This window comes from Scardinius erythrophthalmus (assembly GCF_964197995.2).
Source record: "Scardinius erythrophthalmus genome assembly, chromosome: 2".
In the NCBI taxonomy this organism is placed as follows: Eukaryota; Metazoa; Chordata; class Actinopteri; order Cypriniformes; family Leuciscidae; genus Scardinius; species Scardinius erythrophthalmus.
In genome coordinates, this window is record NC_138222.1 from 40,781,078 (window position 1) to 40,803,511 (window position 22,434).

At 38.8% G+C, this 22,434-nt stretch overlaps 1 protein-coding gene across 6 annotated transcripts in view; it reads right to left on the reverse strand.

Annotated features, from left to right (window-relative positions):
* Positions 1-22,434, reverse strand: part of plekhg4 (pleckstrin homology domain containing, family G (with RhoGef domain) member 4) — a 106,369-nt gene that overhangs the window by 64,594 nt on the left and 19,341 nt on the right. For all 6 annotated transcript variants that reach the window (XR_014029451.1, XM_081357111.1, XM_081357109.1 and 3 more), the window contains exons 3-13: positions 18,002-21,101; positions 14,459-14,629; positions 14,254-14,377; positions 13,934-14,027; positions 11,532-11,618; positions 10,766-10,882; positions 9,525-9,623; positions 6,542-6,690; positions 2,216-2,354; positions 855-977; positions 369-560 (exon numbers count right to left, since the gene is read on the reverse strand). Coding sequence is in view for 5 of the 6 variants with exons in the window: in XM_081357111.1 (XP_081213237.1) it covers positions 369-560; positions 855-977; positions 2,216-2,354; positions 6,542-6,690; positions 9,525-9,623; positions 10,766-10,882; positions 11,532-11,618; positions 13,934-14,027; positions 14,254-14,377; positions 14,459-14,629; positions 18,002-21,101 (4,395 nt within the window). In the remaining variant the exon portion in view is untranslated. The remainder of the gene's footprint in view (positions 1-368; positions 561-854; positions 978-2,215; positions 2,355-6,541; positions 6,691-9,524; positions 9,624-10,765; positions 10,883-11,531; positions 11,619-13,933; positions 14,028-14,253; positions 14,378-14,458; positions 14,630-18,001; positions 21,102-22,434) is intronic.

Sequence of the window (22,434 nt, forward strand, 5' to 3'; positions counted from 1 at the left end):
TCCAAACAATATTGCACCTCATTTGTTTTTTATTGTATGAAGAAAACCCCCACTGTTCTTTTATTGTGTTCCACAGTAAAAAGAAAATTATACAGGTTTGGAATGACGTGAGTGTAGAGACATTATGACAGAATTCTCATTTTGGGTAACTTATTCCTTTACTAAACCATTCAGAAATCAGATAACAGACAACGCTTCTAACATATCTCAAAGTCTTCTAAAACTTCTAACACTGTGTTGCACGCACTAAAATACAGCTCAATACCAAATGAACATTTTATAAAGGGAGCCTTAGTAGTAAAAGTAAAAACAGAAATACAGAGAACAGTCAGGTGAGTTTACATCAAAAGCAACTACTGACCACTTACCTTGTCAAAGAACTCGTAGAGTCGGACAGTCTTGTCAATTTTATCCTTGGTGTCCTCCACTCGCTGGGAGAAATCATGTAGATGGACCCAGAATGAGCGTACTTTCACCTCGTATACCTGCAGCTCTGCAGAGGAGATGTCTTCCCACTTCTCTAAGCGCTTGAGGAGAGCTTCACCACTCTTACAGTGCTCCTGAACACACACACACACACACACACACACACAGTATTACATAGTGGAATGGTATGAAAGCATAGGGTGCGACTGAGGTAACTACATTTAAACATTGACAAACGCTCTTGAAACTCATGTTTACACAATTAAGCAAATGTTTGACTCCTGCAGTAAAATATTTTCCCTCGGTCCAAATAAAAATGTCATGAGGCATTTGTTGACAAAATATGAGGACAACCCCAACCCCAAATGCAGATGCTGTGGGGAAGGTTAAAGTGCTGTGTAAAACATGTTTAATAAGAGTTGACATACATATGCAGCTGCGTAAAATTCTCTGAAGACAGTCTGTTTATGACGTAACTGCTCCAAGGAATCTTCCAGCTCACTCAGCGTCTGCAGACGAGACTCTCCCACCTCCTCTATCCACTGAGTCACCTAAGAGACAACATATACATACAATCAATTAACCCTGCTACTTTCCAGCTTTAAGGCCCGTTCACACCAAGAACGCCAATTATAACGACAACTATAACGATATTATTGTCAACACCAATGCACGATAACATTGTTTATTATAAGCACGCACTTAAGTTATGTCATCTGCTGCATGAAACACTCAAGCTCTTTAAAGCAGGATGGATTCTGATCGGCTGTCAATGTTTTTATCGTTCATCAGTTAGAAAAAAAATGTCTGAATGCTATTTCAATGATAACGTTCCTCTGTATCATTATAGTTGTGTTGTGGACTTCTCTATTCTCATAGAATTAGAATGTTTAACTTTATAGATATCATTATAGTTATTGCTTTTGTTGTGAATGGGAATTTACTGTTATTTGTAACGTATTTTTGCTTCTTGTTCTCTGTGACAGTAGACTTTGGCAGTAGACTGAAACATGAGCACACAAACACATCAATCACATGTGTCATCTGATACAGATGCTATGGTGCTAGTTTACATTTTCTCATGATGTGCATGAATGTGTGTGTGTGCTTGGCTAATCTGTTTCAGCAACTTCCACTATATCCATGCCAACAGGATTTTCCCCCCTCTTTCTGCCTGCTAGGCACAATCATCCATTAAGACTATCAGATGAATAAATCACCAAGGCAGTGTGTAGCTTAGTAAGGCTGTTTGTGAGTGAGTGAGTGTGTGTGTGTTTGCAGCACTTCAGTACAGTATTCACTATTTTTCAAGTGTAATAGGTAAACTCAAAACTAAGAATAAGCCTTGAAGACACAAACTTTTGCATTCTTTACTAATATAAAAATGTATTTCTTCAAGAAATTTGTCATTATCAGCAAAAACAATTTAAGTGAAAAGTTTAATTAAATTTACAGTAATTTCAGTATTTTTCAGTAGAACTCAGTCTCTCACTTGCATTAATGGTTTTATACTTTAATTTATTTAATGATGAATTTTCTTTCTAAATGTAAATTAATTTATTTTTCTATAAAAAAACATTTTATGTCACTTTTTCTTAGTTTAATAATAAAACTTTGTTTATTTTCAGGTTTAAATTATGAGAAGTTGTCACATTAACATGACATAACATGGAATGTTTTAATTAAAGAGAAAACATATAGTGCCATTTGCTAAGTCTCACACACAGCTGTTATTGTCATCTGTCATGAATCGAGTTCATAAAAGCAAGTGCAAAACCTTAGTCCTCACCTCTCTGAATCCCTCCTCCAGGGTCTTAAACTCCATAATGAATTCCAGTTCCTGTGTGCATTTGTTGGACAGCATCACCAGTCTGTGAACCAGCTCATCCACTTGGTTATACAGATGTCCTGCATTCTCGATGGCGTCTCTAAAACACACACCAAGAAGATTTCCGTAGCATATTAAATTTAGCCTACATATTGTCTTGACTTTGTTTCTATTCCCTGAGAGAAACTCCAGGCATCTCAGCTGTGGAGAAAACACTGACTGCAGGACTCACATCTCATTGGCTGAGACAGTCTTATAGAATATATTGATTGGACGAGGCTTTGAATGTAATTGGATGTGCAAATTGTGATCTGGCAATGGGAGACAGGGTATGGAGAAGTGAGGGAGGGAGAGAGAGAGATAGAGAGAGAGAGAGAGAGAGAGAGAGAGAGAGAGAGAGAGAGAGAGAGAGAGAGAGAGAGAGAGAGAGAGAGAGAGAGAGAGAGAGAGAGAGAAACCAGTGTGTGTGGATTGTATAAGAAAGAAAAATAGCATACGTGAGAGAAACGAAGTGGGTAATTGACTGTACTGTATACATGTACATATAAGTATATAATATTTATTTTAATGCATAATTGTGAGAAAATGTGAGTAATGGTGCATTTCTGTGTATCTGTATGTGAATGTCCAGTGCTGTGATACACAGTGACAGAGCACACTGTGCACAACAGAAGAGGTTGATGTCTACTGGATGACTTCATCACCGCTGTAGTTCACTTACACAATAATGTATTGTGCTCTAGTCAAACATTTATACAACATTTCCCCTCAATGATATGCCAACTAACTCAGCCAAAGAGTTATCCACTCTCTGATCCATACACAACATCAATGTCAATTTCAAAAACGATTTTTGAGGAGTGATACATTCCCATTTTGACTGCCAAAAGACTTATCAAAGCATGCAAAGACTTATTAATGCAGACAGACATGTGGCACATGCATAACAACACAGCCAAAAAATTGTGCCCCCTGCTGTTTCATACACAGATGCAAACACATATTCACATGGGTTTAAAAGATTTTCAATAAAGTTACCTAGACTCTTTCGACTTGCTTGTTTTTGTTTCTGAGCTTGACAGCCCTATTCACTTACAATGTGAAGTAGAGCTGTCACAGAGTTCTACAGTCACACAGGTCCAGAAAATGGCAACTGATTTTAATTTGGCTCATATCCCTTTAAGGTATTGGTAGATTTAAGTTCAGTGTTGGAAAGAATATGTGTGTTACACACAATGAGAGGCATGAGGGGCAAATCAGGGACCTCAGAGTCAGTCCAAAACTCACCAATTATTCACAGCACACACCCAGAGCAAACACGACTTATCACAGCACGCAGGGGATATCAAAGACATTCCAGCAAGAGAGAACAACAAAAGAGTGAGTGAGAGAGATAAGAGTCTAAGACGGATGTATGAAAAATCAGAAGCCTTCATTACCAGCTCAATGAAGCATTCAGACATAGGGCCCTATCTTGCACCCAGCGCAAATGACTTTGTACAGCGACGCATGTATCATTCCTATTATTTGCACCTGCGCAAAGCGCGCTTTTCCCTCCACAGAAGCACGTCGCTAAACTAGGGAATGAACTTGCGCTCATGGCGTGTTCCGACGCAAACGTTCCTTCATGCTATTTTGCAGGTTTAGAAAACAATTGCGCCACTAACCAGGAAAAAATAGTTTAAATTCAGTGGCACGTTGCGCATGTTATTCATAAGCTATTTTAAGGACACATGCTTGGCCATAATCAATGTAGCGTGTGCACAACGCGCATACACTTTGATTCTCTCATCTACACAGAAGCAGCAGTTTTCATTTTTGCAAATCATACATTATTACGATAGATAGATAGATAGATAGACAGATAATTTATTATAAAAGCATACATCTAGCTTACACATTTACCCAAATTATCATACGCCTTTTTAACCGAAGTTAATTTGGGTGGGTTTCTCCATCCCCAACGTCCCTGACGAGAACGCTGGTCTCCTCGGCTGTGAGCCGCTCCTGGCAAATCCGCCGTTATAATAGGAATCCGCTTTAGAAAAAGCGCGTCTGCTCTTAAAGGGAATGTGAGATGTCGCTCTGATTGGTTTATTTCACGTTACGCCCAAACCACACCTATGAATAATGAAGCTACTTCAGACCAACCCATTTTAGATTTGCGCCTGGCGCAAGAGTCATTTATCCCGCCGGGAAAATAGCAACAGCGCCAAGACCCGCCCACAAAGTTACTTGTGCTTTGCGCTTTGACACTTGCGTTTCAGATCGTTAAAATAGGGCCCATAGTATTGTTGAATAATTGTGTTTGGTAGACAGAAGATGAATAAACTTGATTGTTTATATATATATATATATATATATATATATATATATATATATACACAGTATTGCTATAGAGATCTATATATATACACTTGGTGTCTCTAATAATAATAAGATTAAGATTAATAATAATAACATTTAATTTATTAATATGTAGCTGGCTGTATTTTTTTATTAGTGATTTTTGCTGACAATTATTTATATTTATGATTATTATTACACTGTTTTACAAGGACTATAGAAAAGAGATGAAAGGGAGATCCAAGTTCCTGTTTATGTACATTTGAAACAAAAATTAGCAAAGACCACCAGTGAGTAAAAGCACAATCATTCTATTCAGTAAAAAAGTAAGGGTCATAGTTCACCTTAAGGATCCAACGGAATTGTTAAAAAGACAGTCTTGAAAGATTACGTGTGAGGGAAGAAGTCAGTTTAATAAACACAGAAAAATGCAGAAAAAAGAGCCGGATTCGTTCACTATTGTTGAGCACTTAAGACTCAGTCACACCTGTGAGATTGAGCCCTTTGTGTGTCTGTCAGCATCCAGGTGAAGTGCTTGTGTGGGAGCAGCTCAGACAGCTTAGGTTTCATTTTGGCATTTGCTAAGCAACAAATGAGCAACTTGCACAGCCTTTAAACTCTAATTTCACCTAATATGAAAGGCACAAAAGGGATGGAGATGACAAGGCGGACAATAAATCAGGCTACAGAACCAGAGAGGCTGGCTTAGAATCATATTCATTGCATATTCATTTATTAGATGAAGCCTTTGGAAAAAGCAAAAACCAAGCCATCAGTCTTAATGAGCAACCCACTGGGTCTTTATCACCGGAATCTGTCACAAACACCGGGCTCGAGTGTTTGTGTCTGAGCAGGAGGCTTTGAAATTGCTTTTGAGTAAGCCAGCACAGACATGCCACTGTGTTTTAACCCAAGTCAAACAGGAAGCAGCACTAGAGCCCTGCTGCATCCAAACCATACCATGTTATCAGAGACAAACACATGCGCATTTGGTGTCTGTTTAGCTCTGAGATTGTGTGTATGTTTCAGGATGAAATGTCTGTGTGCATATAAAGACATTTCTCTTGGCTCAGCTGTGGGAAATAACATTCACACTCCCTCAACCTCCAGCTGAACCCAGCCCTGATCATCCGAGGCCTGAACATGCTCTCCCACGCTCTTAACACTTTTTCTCTCTCTATCTTTCATTATTCCTCTCTTGCCTGGCACTCTCAAACTCTCTTTACATCTTTCATAATTCTATAATTCAATTCTAAAACCTAGCGAGCTGCCTCGTTACCTACTGACTATTTAGGCAGCATCCTTACTGAAATTAAACTTCATTAGTGGCTCATTTGTAATGTTCTACATGGGCAGGAACTCACATGAAGCGCACAGGAGACTCAACTCACAGCTGATTTCAATTTGTGCATTACTATGCATTTCACATACAAACTTTATGTAAAATAATCATTTACAGTCACTTTTTTATAAGTACCTTTTTATTATTCAATTAATTACATGATGTACCATTCAAACATTTGGGGTCTGTCAGATTTATTTTTTGGAAAGAAATTAATATCCTTATTTAGGATGCATTGAATACAAAAATAATAGTATATTATTGTAATAATATTTCCACAATATTACTGTTTTTGCTGTATTTTTGGTCAAATAAATGCGGCTGTGGTGACACTTCTTTCAAAAACAGAGAAAAATCTTACTGACCCCAAACGTTTGAACGGTAGTGTTTATTCAACATTTATCTTGGATTTATTTTTCCAATGAGCTTGTTGCAGTGCATTCTGGGATTGTCTTTTCTGCAAAGGACACGTCATGCTGTCTTAGAATTTGACCAAGACGTGGTATCTTAAGAGGTGGCATAATTAGGTTTTGGAAGAGAGCTTATTTGGTTATTTGTGATGTGTGCAGAGGGTAAAAGTCTGTATAATCTTGTCTCACCTGTAGTCCTCTGTCAGACTGACGCTGGTCTCTTCTTTTCGTAAACGGGACAGAGCGGCTCCTCCCTCCAACTGTAGCCGCACCAGCCTGCTGTCCTCCAGAACAGTCCTCATCAGCTCTCTGTACTTACACAATAAGATCTGTGCCTCCTGCAAACACACACACACACACACACACACACACACACACACACACACACACACACACACACACACACACACACACACACACACACACACACACACACACACACACACACACACACACACACACACACACATTACTATAAAACACAAACACTCCTCTAGAGCTGCACACATTCCCACACACCTTATTATTACAAATACACATCATATCTACTGTTCTCTCACTGAGTAATATCTGTCCTATCTCCAGCATAAACACACATACACCCCATAATTATCTTCCAAACTCCACTGACAGATAGAGTAATACCTGTAGCAGCACACATTACCTGTACACACTCTCACGCACACAGGCATTCATTATTATTCATTAAAATTCTATCTACACCTCCTTCATTTAATACCAGCTCACGTTTGTACTCATTAAATGATCAAATGAGCTTAAGCTACGGTACAGTTTAATACGCGCAACTGCCAAACCTTCAGGTGTGTGTTTGTACTTGTGCTGTTGTACTTAAATCTGGCTTTTATGGATCTTTCTTAACAACAGAAGAACACTTGTCTTGCACTTTATATACTAAACCCTTTTGGTGTGGATGCAGCATAATGACAAAGCAAAAGTTACCAAATCCACTGCAGAAATGCACACAGATGTACAACAAATCAGCTTTCTAGGCCACTGATATGACTGGAGTCATCCCATGTGAGTGTACACTACTATTCAAAAAGATTGTGTTTCTTGTATGTTCATCAAGGCTGGATTTATTTGCTCAAAAATACAGCAAAACAGCAATATTGCAAATCATTATTACAATTTAAAATAACTTTTCTATTTTAATATAATTTAAAATGTTGCAAAGCTGTATTTTCGGCATCATTATTCCAGTCTTCAGTGTCACACGATCCTTCAGAAATCATTCTAATAAGCTGATTTGCAGCTCAAGAAACATTTCTTAATATTATTAATGTTGAATTTTTGTGGAAATCAAGGTACATTTTTCAGCATTCTTTGATGAACAGAAAATTTAAAGAACAGTATTTTTTGAAAAAGAAATCTTTCTCTAAAAATATTAAAGTTTCTTTCACTTTTGATCAATTGAATTTAATGCGTACTTGCTGAATAAAAAGTAACTTCTTTACCTAAAGGAAAAAACAAACAAAACTTACCCCAAACTTTGAACCAGTAGTTGCATGATTTTAAACATGTTTATCACAAGTTTTTATTCATTTTTTTTTTTACCTTATTTCAGGTGTAAAATGGTTAAACATTAAAAATGTTTCAAATTACTTATACGTTTACATTACTGACAATTTCTTAACAAATTTATTGAAACCACTTCTGAGAATGATTCTTACTAGTAAACAAGGTTAATAAATTAGTAAAACACCATCTTAATCAAACGCTAGATGGTAGTAAAACTACCATCTTAATTAAAATCTATCTATAATCTGTAAGGGTAGCATTTGGAGCGTAATACTTTTTTAGGGTGTGTGTGTACCACCCAGAAAAGCATCCATAATACCGACCCGATGATGCAGATTGTGGTCTGACCACATTGTGCGGAGCTAACAACAAAAGGTTATATAATATCGAATAACCTCAGGAACCTCAACAAAAGCCTTCTTAAAGTGATTTTGAAAAAGTACTTAAAGAAATAAAAATCTCATAATTACTGTCATACGTCTACACCCTAATTAGCATGCGTGTGTGAAGTGGGATAAAATTGTAGAGCAATTACATGAATTACAAATGTCAGTGGATGTTTCTATGAGTTTTAAAACCTATTTGGAGTTTTGTTTACAGAACTGCTTTAAAACTCTTCATAGACACTATATTAAACTATTAAATGGCGGAGAATGAAGATACAGCATGTGAGGTTCTTAATACAAGGAGAAAATAAAAAAGTAATCCAGGATTGTGGTGAAAAAAACGGGGGGAAAAGAGGGGACACATTTAGATTAACGGAGGGAGAGAGAAGACATGGAAGGAACGGCAGAGAGATGAGCAGACAGGCCAAGACGTATTCTTTTTCTATTCATTTAACATCTAAGCATCACTTCATCCACAGGAGGGGCTGTTTTAGCATTCAGTAAGCAGAAAACCATACCCTCATCCACCAGACTCTTTCTTTGCTTCTCCTTTCAACTCTTTATATAAACCCTAGGTAAGTGATTTTGAAGATGGCTGCAGATAAACACTCCTCTGGGAGATCATTACTTCTCCTGAGGCCCTATTTTCCCCCAGAAGCCTGTGGATAAAAGGTCCTTCGTGACCTCCACTGACAGCCAGAGGTCAACTCGGTCAAAGCCTTGACACACTAACCACACACATACTGAAGTCTATTTTTCAAAACTCAACCTGTCTTCTAAATAGAACAGTCTTTAAAATCAATGTAACCAGACACCAGTGCCACTGCTGTATGGACACAGAATAAAAGTCCCTCAGAATAGAAGACTTCAGTGCCATGTGATGCCCTCCTGAGCAGAGTTCACTGTCATAAGGTCATAATGAGTCCTCGGACTGCAGTCTCAGTAAACATAACTAGAACTAAGAGTTTAGGGGCTCAACTGGTTCACAGGCAAACTATCTGCAATATATATTTCTGTAGCTCAAACAATAGAGCATGTTAATACCAAGGTCATGGGTTTGATTACTAGGGAATGCAAGAACTGATAAAAATGTATACTTAAATACAAAGTAAGTCACTTTGGATAAGTGTCTGCCAAAATCATCAAATTTATACAGCTCTCTCATTCCTGACAGGGCTGGGACAAAGCATTTTTTGTGGGACTGCTTTCGATAGAGCTGCTTTTAGAAAGTATTTCTGTTGCAGTACCTCAGCTGTAGGTGGCAGCACTGCAGACTTCAGTATGCTGATGGAGTTCTGAAGAAGGTTCACAGCATCCTCACAATGGCTGGTCAGCTGCTCCAACCTCTGAGATATAACAAAAAGAAATGTTTAGGTTAGGAACCCATTAGGAAAAAAAAAATCCAGTTTACTAAATAAACAGTTGTCAGATGTTGTAAATCATGTAATGTACGCATATATCTCACTGCACATGAAATACATTTTTTATGTTTTTTAAAGTCTCTTCTGCTCACCAAGGCTGCATTTTTTTTATTACAAAAAAGAAAATAAATATTGTTAAATATTATGAAAATTCAAAATAACTGTTTTCTATTTTAATATATTTTAAAATGTAATTTATTCCTGTGATCAAAGCTGAATTTTCAGCATCATTACTCCAATCTTCAGTGTCACATGATCCTTCCAAACATTCTTCCTAATATGTGGATTTGATGCTCAAAAAACAATCATCATTATTATCAATGCTGAAAACAGTTGTGTACAATTTTTTCTGGAATTCTTTGATGAATAGAAAGTTCAAAAGAACATATTTTATTTGAAATAGAATCTTTTGTAACATTATAAATGGCTTTACTGTAACTTTTGATCAATTGAATTAATCCTTAATGAATAAAAGTATTGATTTCTCTTATTTCTTTCCCTCAAAAAAAAAAACTTTTCAAAAAACCCCAAACTTTTTTAATGTTACAAAAGCTTTCAATTTCAGATAAATGCTGTTTCTTGAGCATCAAATCATCACATTAGAATGATTTCTGAAGAATCAGTAATGATGCTGAAAATTCAGCTTTGATCAAAGGAATGAATGACTCTTTACTATATATTCGCATAGAAAACAACTGTTTTAATTTGTAATAATATTTCACAATACTACTGTTTTTTTAATCAAAATAAATGCAGCCTTGGTGAGCAGAAGAGACTTCTTTTAAAAACATTAAAAATCTTACCGATCCAAAACTTTTGACTGGTAGTGTATATGCTAATTGGTAGAGGAATTTTTTATTGTGATCATTATTAATACACACAGCAGTGGCTTATTGCTGTATTAATCTTGTGGCTTACTGCTTTATACCCGTGCCCGTAATACACCATGCGATTTTTGTTAAAATCTGTGAATCTGTGAAGACTCAGACTTTCTGACTACAAATTGGTTTAAAAAACTCATGTAGTTTATTCCAGCCTTAGTCCTAGGAATGATGATGATTTCTCACCACTCTGAAACAGACCCAGCTGCTGTGGGAATAAGGGAAAGTGCCTTCAAACTCAGTGGGGAGTTGAGCGATGTCAGCATGCTTATAGAGAGACTTCAAAGATGTCAACAACTCCACCTGACAGATGCAAAAAGACCACAGAACACAACAGTCGTCAGGTCTTAGCTTCTGAATTAAAGGGGATAAATATGCATTGCAGAACAATCATAAACACTTCAGCTATTCTAACAGCTTAGATAGATGTCTAGGCTACACTATCAGTCCAGCTGTTGTGAAATTCTCAACTGAAGCACTTTCCTACGTAGCTACAAGAGTCTATCTCTGGCAGTCTGATTTGTGTCAGGCACGAGCGGCGTCTCAGTACAGACACTTGTGTTTTAAAATAGCCATCTATTTCTCAAAGAGTGCAGAGTAACTAGGTGAAAGCCAGAATCTTGTAAGTGCTGGTAGATGCTGTTTATTTCTATAAAGGGGGCTATATTTTACTAGAGGATGTTAGAGGATTTCCTTTAACATTAACTAGAAACCTTCAGTAAACTCACATTGTTCTCCAGGACCTAAAGATGAACAAATTACCTCCATTTCCTCCTATATAGAATAAAATATGGATTTACGTTTGTTTCTAATCCTTCCTGCCCTCATTAAATGCAAGTCACACGCCACAATATCACATGTGGCACATCATGCAGATCTTGTCATCTGTAGTTATTGCTGTGGCTGTAAAGTCATGCCAAGTTACAGGTGATGGGTCATTTTTGTGCATTACCTGTATAGAAGACGTTTTCTCCAATCGCAGAGCCAAATCTCTGTCGGCCAGCAGCAGTACTGTATGGATGCATCCCGGCATAGCTTCCTGCAGAGATTGAATAGACTATAAATCACAAACAGCACCATGAATTACACACATTTCACAGACTAACCCAGAATTCCTAGTCCTATTGACTAATACAATTATTTTATAGTCATTTATGATTACTGAAAAAGTAATTATAATTACTGAATGCGAGCCTGTACACAAGAGAGAAGCCTGTTATTGAAAGAGGTGAAAAAAAAAAAGTAAGATGTAGAAATGTGTCTGGATCAATCTTTTACAATAAGATCAATAACACCTAACACTTCATTTAACTATGCATTTATGTCATTGAACCAAAGTTTTTAAAGGTTACATAACCTAGCAGACACTTTTCTGTCATGTGCCCCAAAAACCACAATAAAAGCCTTCTGGTCAGTGAATGTACCACAACAAAAGAGCAGAAAAACAACACTCTGTAAAAACAGACCAGAGAAGTCTATTATGCCTTTGAGAGCTGTTTTAGTCTGTTTCCTTGTACGTCATCATGCATACTGATCATGCACACATTATCATGCCATCATAGCCACATCAGAACAGAAGGAAAAGAAAATCTCTGCTGGAATGAAACAATAGCATATTTACTGAGGAATGTTCCAGAAACATCAACAACCGCTTCAGGGCTGAGACTATTTACTGCTGATATTTATTGCCTACTTACTGAAACACTGCAGTTTTATTTTTCACTTTGCATTTTGAGTGTATTAAAAATCATGAATATATGGTGAGACTGGGTCTGGTTTTATGTTGTTGTGAATTAAAAGTGTGTCTTAACCAAGGTGTTACTATATTGTTGTGTGAATTAGTTTATGAAAATATCTATTCTATTCTATTCTATTCTATTCTATTCTATTCTATTCTATTCTATATCTATTCCTTGGTAGGCCATGGTTCAAACTTATGTTTTTGAATACAGAGGCCTGATGGAAAAGTGTAATTGTCAGCTCAAACGGACATCTATAATGGAATGATAGTATCAGTGGAGGGAGAAGAGCCTGTGTCTGTTCCCTCAGGACCGGTCACTAAGCTACTGCATTCATTCAGAAAGACCTCATCTGTCAGTGTTAGCACTGACCCTGAATACACTGAAGGGCATTCAAACACGTGACATTCACATAGTTTAGCAGTACATCATCAAGAGTCTCTTATACTTTCAGTAAAGCCACCTTTTCCACAAGACAGCACTTGTATGCTGTCTATCATGGATTACAGATACAGATGGGAGATCAAAGAAATGAGAAAAAATAAACCAGGCAAAGGTCATATGAAGAATTTCTGCAGCTTTTTTTAAATTTCAAATGAGTTCATAAAGACAATGAAAAGCTCTCACAGAGGCCCTGTACTACTCAAAACAACATTGTCATTAAAAGCATTCATCAATTTTACTTTTATATTGCTCATATTTATCTCTCTCTATCTCCCTCAGGATGTTTAAATGGTGAAGTCAGCATTGGCACATCCTCAGTCTGTCAAAGTAGGGCAGGTTTTTGGCAGAAGAAGAAAGCAGCATTAATCTGCATTAAGGTCTAGAACACAAACTCAGTCTGGAGTCACTTCCATTAAATGTTCTCAGGGATCATGTTCCTGCAGTTACTCTGAGCATTACTTACTGGTTTCCTCACATCACTCATGTAAATGACTGGTGAGGTGATTCTTCTAAGGATGAGATAAGCCATCTACTCTCCATAAACACTAAAAGAAAAATGTATATAATGAAATCTGACTGGATATGACGCCTGTGTTCTCTACTGCCACCTTGGTCAGGCCACTCTTGTAAAATAGTAACCTTTAACAATTGAGATAAGATCTCAATAATAGTAAATAACTACTAACAAGCAACAATCATGTCAGAAGTTGATGCATTCTGCAAAATAACCAATCCCAGATGAGGAAAAGAAATCCAAAGACATCGCCCTCTCTCTACTAATCTCGTGTTAGCATGTCCTATTGTGTAATTGTGCGTGAATGCAACTATTTATTTCCACAGCTGGGAAATCACATTATATTTATGATGTGCTGCTTTTTGCCTTGTTTAGCCAATAATGACTGATTCTGTCGATGAAAACTCTTCTCAAAGTTTTATTTAAGTTTAGTCAGCTCTTCTGAATTCCTCAGTAGCAGATGTCTGGTTGGAAGTAAGATTTAAATATCAATATTTATGGCAAGTTTGCATTACCATTCAGTTTTGAAGAAAGTATGAGAAAGGAAACACCTAGAGGATGTGAACTGCATGTGACAGTTCTATCTGTGTAGGATATGAACAAATGGTAGACTGTATATGTGTGTTACTACAAATTATACGGTCATGGTGTTCGTACCTGGAGGATGTTGAAGGCTTTAAAGAGAGCGGGGACAGGAGAACACTTGCGGGCATCCACCAGGACAGTCAGTCCCAAAGCACAAACTTCCTTCCTGAGAGTCAAATCAAGGTCATGTGTTAGATGAAGGAAAGGTAAATAAAATAACATATCAATGGTTTATTGTTCTAAATGAATGAATCTTAGATTATAATAACAATATTACAGTTTTTTCTGTATTTTTGATCAAATATATACAGCCTTGGTGAGCATAAGAGACTTCTTTTAGAATTTTTAACAAAACTTATTGATTCAAAACTTTTAAACGGCAGTGTGTGTACCTGAGTGTACTGAAGAAGTAGACCATGATCCGCACCAGCTCTCCACTGTTGCAGTTTGGATTCAACCAGATAGTGTTTCTCATTGTCACGGTCACAAGGGCATGGCCTGATTTATCTCTTGTTCCTAAAATTCATTTTAAAAGTTGAGCTTTTGGATCATATTGATGGCAGGACCATATTAAGGGCATTAGAAGCAGTCCCTCACCAGGTAGGCAGAGCACTCCTGAGTTCAGGACATCAGAATTGATGTCATGCGCCTCACTCTGGACAGGCTGGGTCCTCTGGGAGATGGGTGGTTGATGAACTGCTGAGGGGTCTTCACCCTGGGTTTTAGCAGACAGGTGGCAAACAATGTGGTCTACTTCCTGACTGGATGCTGGAATATGAAAATCAGTTGGAGTTATTTCAACACAAACAACACTGGCACACACAAACAAAAACCTAAATGTATACAAAGAAACAGTTCAGTTTACAACACTGACAAGTCAATCTGTCTTATTATTAAAGACAATAATGCATCACTTTAGTCTATAGAAAGTTCACAGATAACGATGATATAATCAGTTGAAGTGAGTGTTTACTGCAATGTTTGATCACTCAGTATCAAAATTGATTTCACTGATTTTCTTACTCGCTGAAGATATACAGCACATCTTACAGATGACTGACTTGATAACTACATTTGGCTTTAAACCTCAAAAAAAAAAAAGGGAAAAAAAGCTAAATCTCTGGGTCATGAAACACAAATCTATTCAGACTCTGAACAAAGCCAGCAGACCCACATTCTCTGAATCCCCCACTAACAAACAGCAATGTAGAAACGGTTGAACTGAGCGTAAGCATTTGCCCAATCTGTACCATTATGCAGCTCAAACAAACACACTCCTAACTAATTTAAAGCATTCCAGATATCATCCTGTGCGTTGTTCCATAGGGTGGCTTGGATCTGTGCCCCATATACCAGACATTGATAGGGCTCAGAGATAACCAGAGATCAGCTTCCGACAGTCATAAAACTAAAGTTTTGCTTCGCTGCACTGCCACGCACTGCTGCTGTTGTGCAGAGAATAGACACTGAGATCAAAAACAGATGAGATGGAGTCCTGGGAATTCCAGCACTCGTAAAACAGCTTGCACAAGGACAAAAAAACATGTATAAATTGCTCTGAAGCATAATCTGGCTGAGATTGCTATATTTCAGAAGGGATTTGAGCTGGAACAGAAGAGGTTAGCTTCTGAGGAAAGAAATATAAACACAATGGAATGTTCTTCTTCAGTTAGGTACGATAGATAAGCTACGATAAATTTGACAAATAAGACAAAAATAGTTTTTTTCTCTTTGCTTTCTCTCTGTCTCCTTGCCTACCCAACATTCTCCTCGCCAGAGAATGCTCACATTGAGGAAGTAGACTATATGAGCCCCCCTCGAGCTGAGCTGAGTGCTACCCCAGACAGGGCAGAGCAGAGGGTCTTGGCTTCACACTCTTCTCACCACAGTCTGGAGTTCAGTCTGGCCATGGCACATACCCTTCAGTAATTATTCTTCATGCATTTCTTCTCCTTTCTATCTGATTATCTTTTCTTTCTGATGTAACACAGTCAGACCATTAGGGACACCTCTAAAACAGGCTATTTAAACAGAATATATTTCCATATAGCAGACACATTTATTATTTTTATTGTAATAGAATGTCTGTGATTTTGTGCCGTCATATATATGTGTGTATATACTGTATATGTGTGTCTGATGTAAAGATCATACATCGGTAAATGCAATGGTCTGGCCAATCAGTCACAAATGAAATGTTGCTCACTTGTAGAAACTTATGAGAAACTCTTGTAGAGCTTATCCATACTATCATCTAGTCTTTAGTCTTCCATCTGCCCAGCTCATCAGCTCTCTCTTTCACAGACTGAATTCTCATCAAAGTCTCTACTGCTTTTCAAGAGGTTTTATAGGTCTTAGTGAATCATTGTCCAAAGGTAATTTTCCTTTAAAAACTAAAAATACACCCAGCAAACTGCTGACACTGAAGATTTGAGGTTTTACTTTTAAAATTTTAGTCATTACAAAACCGAAGAGCAGACTGAATCTTATTCACTTGAAACAGTGGATTAAGAGTAGTATAAACACCTGAAATCCTCTGAAAAATGAAAAAATGACGAAAAGAAAAAATGAAAACAAAGATAAGCAGATAAGCTTACTTTTAGCGTGTATAGAGGTAATAGCCATAGTAGCCTTGCTGTAGTACTGAAACTCAAAATGTTTAGGGTTTGTGAACCACCCACTAAGAGAGAAAGAATCAGATCTATCATAGTCAAACTACCACAACAAACACACCATCATTTCTTCTTTCTGCTGTTCCTATCTTCAAAGCAGTGCACCCCCTCCCACCCGTTCTCCATTACTTAAACACTCCATCTATTACAATCTAACACACTCACACACTAAAACATCCCCCTCTGCTTACCCCCTGCAATTTTAGAGGTCCCACAGCAGGGATTGTGTTCAGGCCCACCCACATCACCTCATCTCATCTATCTTTCTTCACACCTGTACCACACCTGGGCCAGGTGAGCACATCCAAAGCAACTAAATCCTCTGGATGAAAAGGAAGAGGAGGTGGGACACTGACAACAACCTGTTGATGTGAAGGACTAATAAACAATATGGCAGATGTTTGTTCCAAACAACTTTTTGAAAAAAAAAAAAAAAAAAAAAAAAAAAAAAAAAAATATATATATATATATATATATATATATATATATATATATATATATATATATATATATATATATATATATATATTAATGTGCAGACAAGCAGCTCCTGATCACACAAAAGACACTTCATCTGATATCAGCTTTATTTACTGCAACAGATGTCCTAAAATAGTTTAATCCAACCGAATGCAGGATTGAGTTACTAAAGTACACAAAGCAGAAATCCAGCACATAACCCAGGCTTCTCTTCAGCTGTTTCCTTTAGCAGTTCAGATGTGAAATGCTGTCTATCTTGGACAGTGTTCAGTGGAATTAATGTGTGTCTAAATTTGAAAACAAACTGTCTAGAGGCCGGAATATGACCTGCTACAAAGCAAATCCTTGTAAAGTGCCCAGTCTAAGTAAAACCAGAGCCTCGCACGCTTTTCTTTCAGCCTGAAGAGAAAAGCAGCTCTATCAGGTCGTAGAATGGGCCATTTGAGAGCCATTTGTAACTTGTCAGAGGCCTGAATGTCGAAACGCCGGAGCTAGTCTGCTAATCTAGAGTAAATATACTAGGTGGACACGGCAACGAATGAATGATGAAAAAAAAATGACTCACAAGTCACTATAGTGAACAACTGCTACAAACCATGGAGACCGTTTGTGAAGTAGAACACAATTCATACATGAAACACCATTAAAAGAAGCTAAAAGTGAATAATAGAGGGGATAATAAGTGAACAGAATTAAAATATAGTTACAAAAGTGATAAAATAGGAGGAAGAGGATGAAACTGTGAAAGTGAATGAATGGAGTGAAAAAAGAGGAGGAGAAGGGAGAGAAGTAGGTTCTTCATCAGCTGAGGCAGTGGAAGAAGTCTTTAGACGCATCTGAAACAGTTCAGAGCTTAGATGCATCTGTAAAGACGAATAAACGGGGATGAAAAATGAATGCAAGGGGAAAGTGGGTGGAGTTTAAAGGGAAAGAAGGCATGTGGATAAAGTAAAGGTGAGCGGGATGGACTTTTCAAAGATGACTCTACCTTGCTCTTCCTGCTGATGGTAATGGGACTCCATGTCTGCTTGCTGCTGATGCTCTGCTGGAGAGCCATTCAGAGAGGAAGTAACCTCATCCTCTTGCCTCTCCTCCTTTCCCCCCTTTCTCTCCTCCTCCTTTGTTTTTTGCCCTTCTCGTTCGGTGGTAGGTGTGTCCTGAGTGTGCATATGTCCATTTGTGTTTGGCATATCTGAGGCTAGATCAAGGACTTGAGTGCATGCTGACTGGACTCTATTTTCAGAATAGTTGGTCACTATAGCCTCCTGCTCACTCACAGTATTGGCCTTGGTCTCCTCTTCCTCCACCCCTTGCTCTTTAACATTGGTTTGTTTCTTCTCAATCTCATCTGTTCCTACAGAGAAGCTGCCCTCCTCCTGAATTCGAACGTTGGAGTCAGACTTGGGCGTGGTATCTACCAGACCTGTTTGAGCAGTCTCAACTTCCTCTGCCCTACAAACTGCTTCTAATTCATTCTCCGTCTTGCTTTCCAACACTCGAATGCTTTTCTTTTCTACTGTTTTTGCCTCCTTACAAGGCGAATTTCCCGCTACATCTCTTTCTGCACGTTCTTCCTTTGTCTGGAGTTCCGCCTCTGTCTCGTTGTTTCTGTCCTCACAGGATTCTGTCCTCACCTGACCTTCTGAAATGAGCGTAACCGGATCCTCCACAGGCACTGTGGTGACAGAGGCCAAGGCTACCTGGTCGTTTTGCGAAGCAGCCGAAACAAGCCCACCTTCTTCCTCTGCACTGGGACTATAATCACCATCAGATTCATTTTTGTCATGGCTACTGTTACTTAAAGTCTTATGGTCCTCTTTTACGGAAATACGATCATGCACTTTCTCAGGTGGTGTATGAATGTGTGTGTGTATCTGACATGGGCTGTGATCTGTTTGCTCAGTCTGATTCTGTAAAGACACACTGATAGCTTGAGGCTCAGAGACCGACACTCCACTGTTCTGCAGATCACAACTACCTTCCAGGCCACAATCACCTCTCATCTGCTCAGATTTAGATCTGACTTCTGCTTCTGCAGCAGGATCAGACACAAAGAGTTCAATATTATCCAGAGAAACTTGTTCTGAGTTTTTACTCTCTAAATTACCAGATAACATTTCATTCTCTGGCTGTGATGTACTAGTTACTTCGCTGTGTGGTTGTGCCATGTCGACTGTTTTGCTGTTTGGTTGTGATGTTCTTAGTGGCGTTTTGTATAGATGTGATGTGTTAAGTGGTTTGCTGTCTGGTGGAGATATGCTAGCTAGTTCACATTCTAGTTGCGATGTGTCAAATCGTTGGTTATCTGGTTGTGATGTGCTAACTAGTTTACTGTCTAGTTGAGATATGCTTACTGGTTTAAGGTCTGGTTGTAATGTCTTGACTGGCTCATTGACTATTAGTGACATGCTGACTGGTTTGCTGTCTGGTTTTGACATGCTGACTAGTTTGTCTAGCTGAGTTGTGCTTACTGGTTTACCATCTGGTTGTGATGTCTTGACTGGCTCAATGACTAATTGTGACATGCTGACTGGTTTGCGGTCTGGTTGTGATGTGCTGGTTAAATTACTGTCTAGCTGACATATGCTTACTGGTTCAACTTCTGATTGTGAGGTCTTGACTGGCTCATTGACTAGCTGTGACGTGTTAACTAGTCTGCTGTCTGGTTGTGATGTGCTGACTAGTTTGCAATCAAGTTGTGATATGCATAGTGGTTTAAGGTCTGGTTGAGATATGCTTACTGGTTCAATGTCTGGTTGTGATGTCTTGATTGGCTCACTGACTAGTTGTGTTCTGCTGTTTAGTTTGCTGTCAGGTTGTGATGTCTTGATTGGCTCACTGACTAGTTGTGATGTGCTGTCTAGTTTGCTGTCATGTTGTGATGTCTTGATTGCCTCACTGACTAGTTGTGATGTGCTGTCTAGTTTGCTGTCAGGTTGTGATGTCTTGATTGGCTCACTGACTAGTTGTGATGTGCTGTCTAGTTTGCTGTCAGGTTGTGATGTGCTGATGACACTGTTGTCTAGTGACATGACGACTGGTTTACTGTCTGTTTGTGTTGACATATCAGATAGTGGATCAGTATCACAATCGGACATCTCTCTCTCAGAATCATGCTCAGACACACGGTTACAGGCAGTTGTACCTGCAGCAAATGTGGGCTTAGACTCGTCCACCTGCTGGAGCGGACGCTCTGCCTCTGCAAAAGCAGTGGGGGTTAAAATCACAGATTGGTAGGCATCACTCAGGTTTTCCTCAATCAGCATGGCACACACCATGCTTTGTGAGCATGCACCATTCTTCAAAAGACTCTCCTCTGGTTTGGCTTTAGGCTGAGTAGAACCAGCAGTCTGCGGTTTATGTAGATTTCTGTAGTTCATACTAATGGCTTGAGTGAGAGAGCCCTTCTGTGGGGAAAAGCGTGGTAAGGAGATATCGGCTAGCTCCACATACTCCCCCTCTGAATCCTCCGCTGTGCTGCTAGAGCTCCGCCCACAGCTATCCTTATTGATCTCACTTAGAGCAGGGAGGAGCTTAACCCCCTTGCTCTGACAGTCCATCTCCCCTGATTGGTCTGTGGAAGTGTCAATAAAAATCCTACATTGTATGTCCTCAGGGTTGTCTTCTTGATCTACGTCAGAGTCCCTCCCCTCTGAGTCTGAAACTTCCTTAGCCATTCCTCTACTTCCGCCTTGTTCTGTAACTTTGGAAGGTCTGCTGATAAACTCTGGGTGAACAATATCCTCCCACGGTACCCTAAATATGTCATTATCCGCTGATAAAAGACAGTGTTCCAGGGCGGCTCTTCTGACCACAGTCCTCTCCCGGTTGATGGACTCCAGCCAGTCCATGGTGAATAGAGAGGTGTATGCTAGCTCCGGTACGGTAAGCTCCTCCACATGCTGCCCACTAACTGCCAGACACTTCACTGTGATGCGCGGGGGGCTTTTGGGTGTTGGCGTCACCTGCAAGTAGAAGTCGCTGGGCCGTAACACACGCCAGTCCAAAGAGGAGAGCTGGATTATGACCTTCTCATGAACACACAGTGGCCAGCCTTCATGACGAAAAAGGTAACCACAGTATGGAAACTGTAGAGAGAGGAGAGAGGGAACAACCAGTCAGGAAATCAATCACTGTTAATTGAACTGTTGTTATATAGAAAGACTCGCAGGACACATTTTAGTTTTCCTAGAAAGAAATGCATTCCAAATTTCAATATACTGCAATAAAAATCTAACAAAACAGAGAGCTAGAGGCAGGATTCTGTCAATGGGTCATCCAGCTAAAATATTTTATATTTGCCACATTTTCAGGACTTTAAAACATGAAGAAAAGACAAAGTGGCAAATAATGTTTTCCATTTTCCCCCATTCTAAGTGCACATTTTTCCTCAAGACAATAAGAAAATTAATATAGCCTCAGAACATCTGAACATCTATGTTTGTATGCATGTATCAATGGCTTGCTCATTGTGGATTTTAAGGGAAAACATGTATTGCAAAAAATAAAATGCATGCAAAACATTTTTATTAACTAATGATAAACGAATACAATTAAAGCTTCATAAAAAAACATGTCAACAATCTGCCACTTTCACTATGTTTTTAAAATGCCATTTAATTAACACAACAATGAATAATACAGATAATAAGATCACAGGGATTTAAAGTGGACAGGGATTATAAGATATTCTTTCTTGTTGAATCCGGAAGCTTCTAGATGATTCACTAAGACAGTTTGGACAATAAGCCCCTTTATTGTAATTCAATTACAAGGCCCTGCAGTCTCTCTGTACCCCGTTTCATTCATTTGAATGAATTTTACAAAGGAAGTGTACAGGGACACTAAAGGAGGAGAAAATAGCCTTGGAGTCCCGAAACAACTCCACGGTTCAGTGTTTCTTCCTATATGCTTTGACAGTCATGTCACACAGACTGTAATACTGACTGGCTCTGTGTAACTTGATGCAAATGTGCTTTTGGATATACCAGTGATGAAATGAATATTCTGCTCAAGTTTACTATGGTCTGCTGAAAATGACCCGCTTCCTTTGAAAGGAAGAGCAGGGCAAGGGAGGAAGGAGGGTTGAATGTCCTTGCGCCGAGGGTGGGGGGGTGGGGGGTAATGGGTGAAAGGGCTTTTTATTCACAGACCTCTCAGTTTAAGCTTCTGTTTCCCATTATTATATTCTCATTCACCTTCAAGCTACAGCCCCCACCTACACGCAGAAATAGACAGACCTGGAGATACTCCACTGACCCCAGGTGCAGCGAGCAGCCGCTGTTCCCACAGGGTTCACAAGAGCATAAATGCACATATTGACACACACGCACAAAAACTACAAAAAACAAGACACTAAAAGGGGGTATACTGGTAGGGGTCCTGTTAAAGGGTCTTTTTTACAGTTGTGCACCTGAAAAA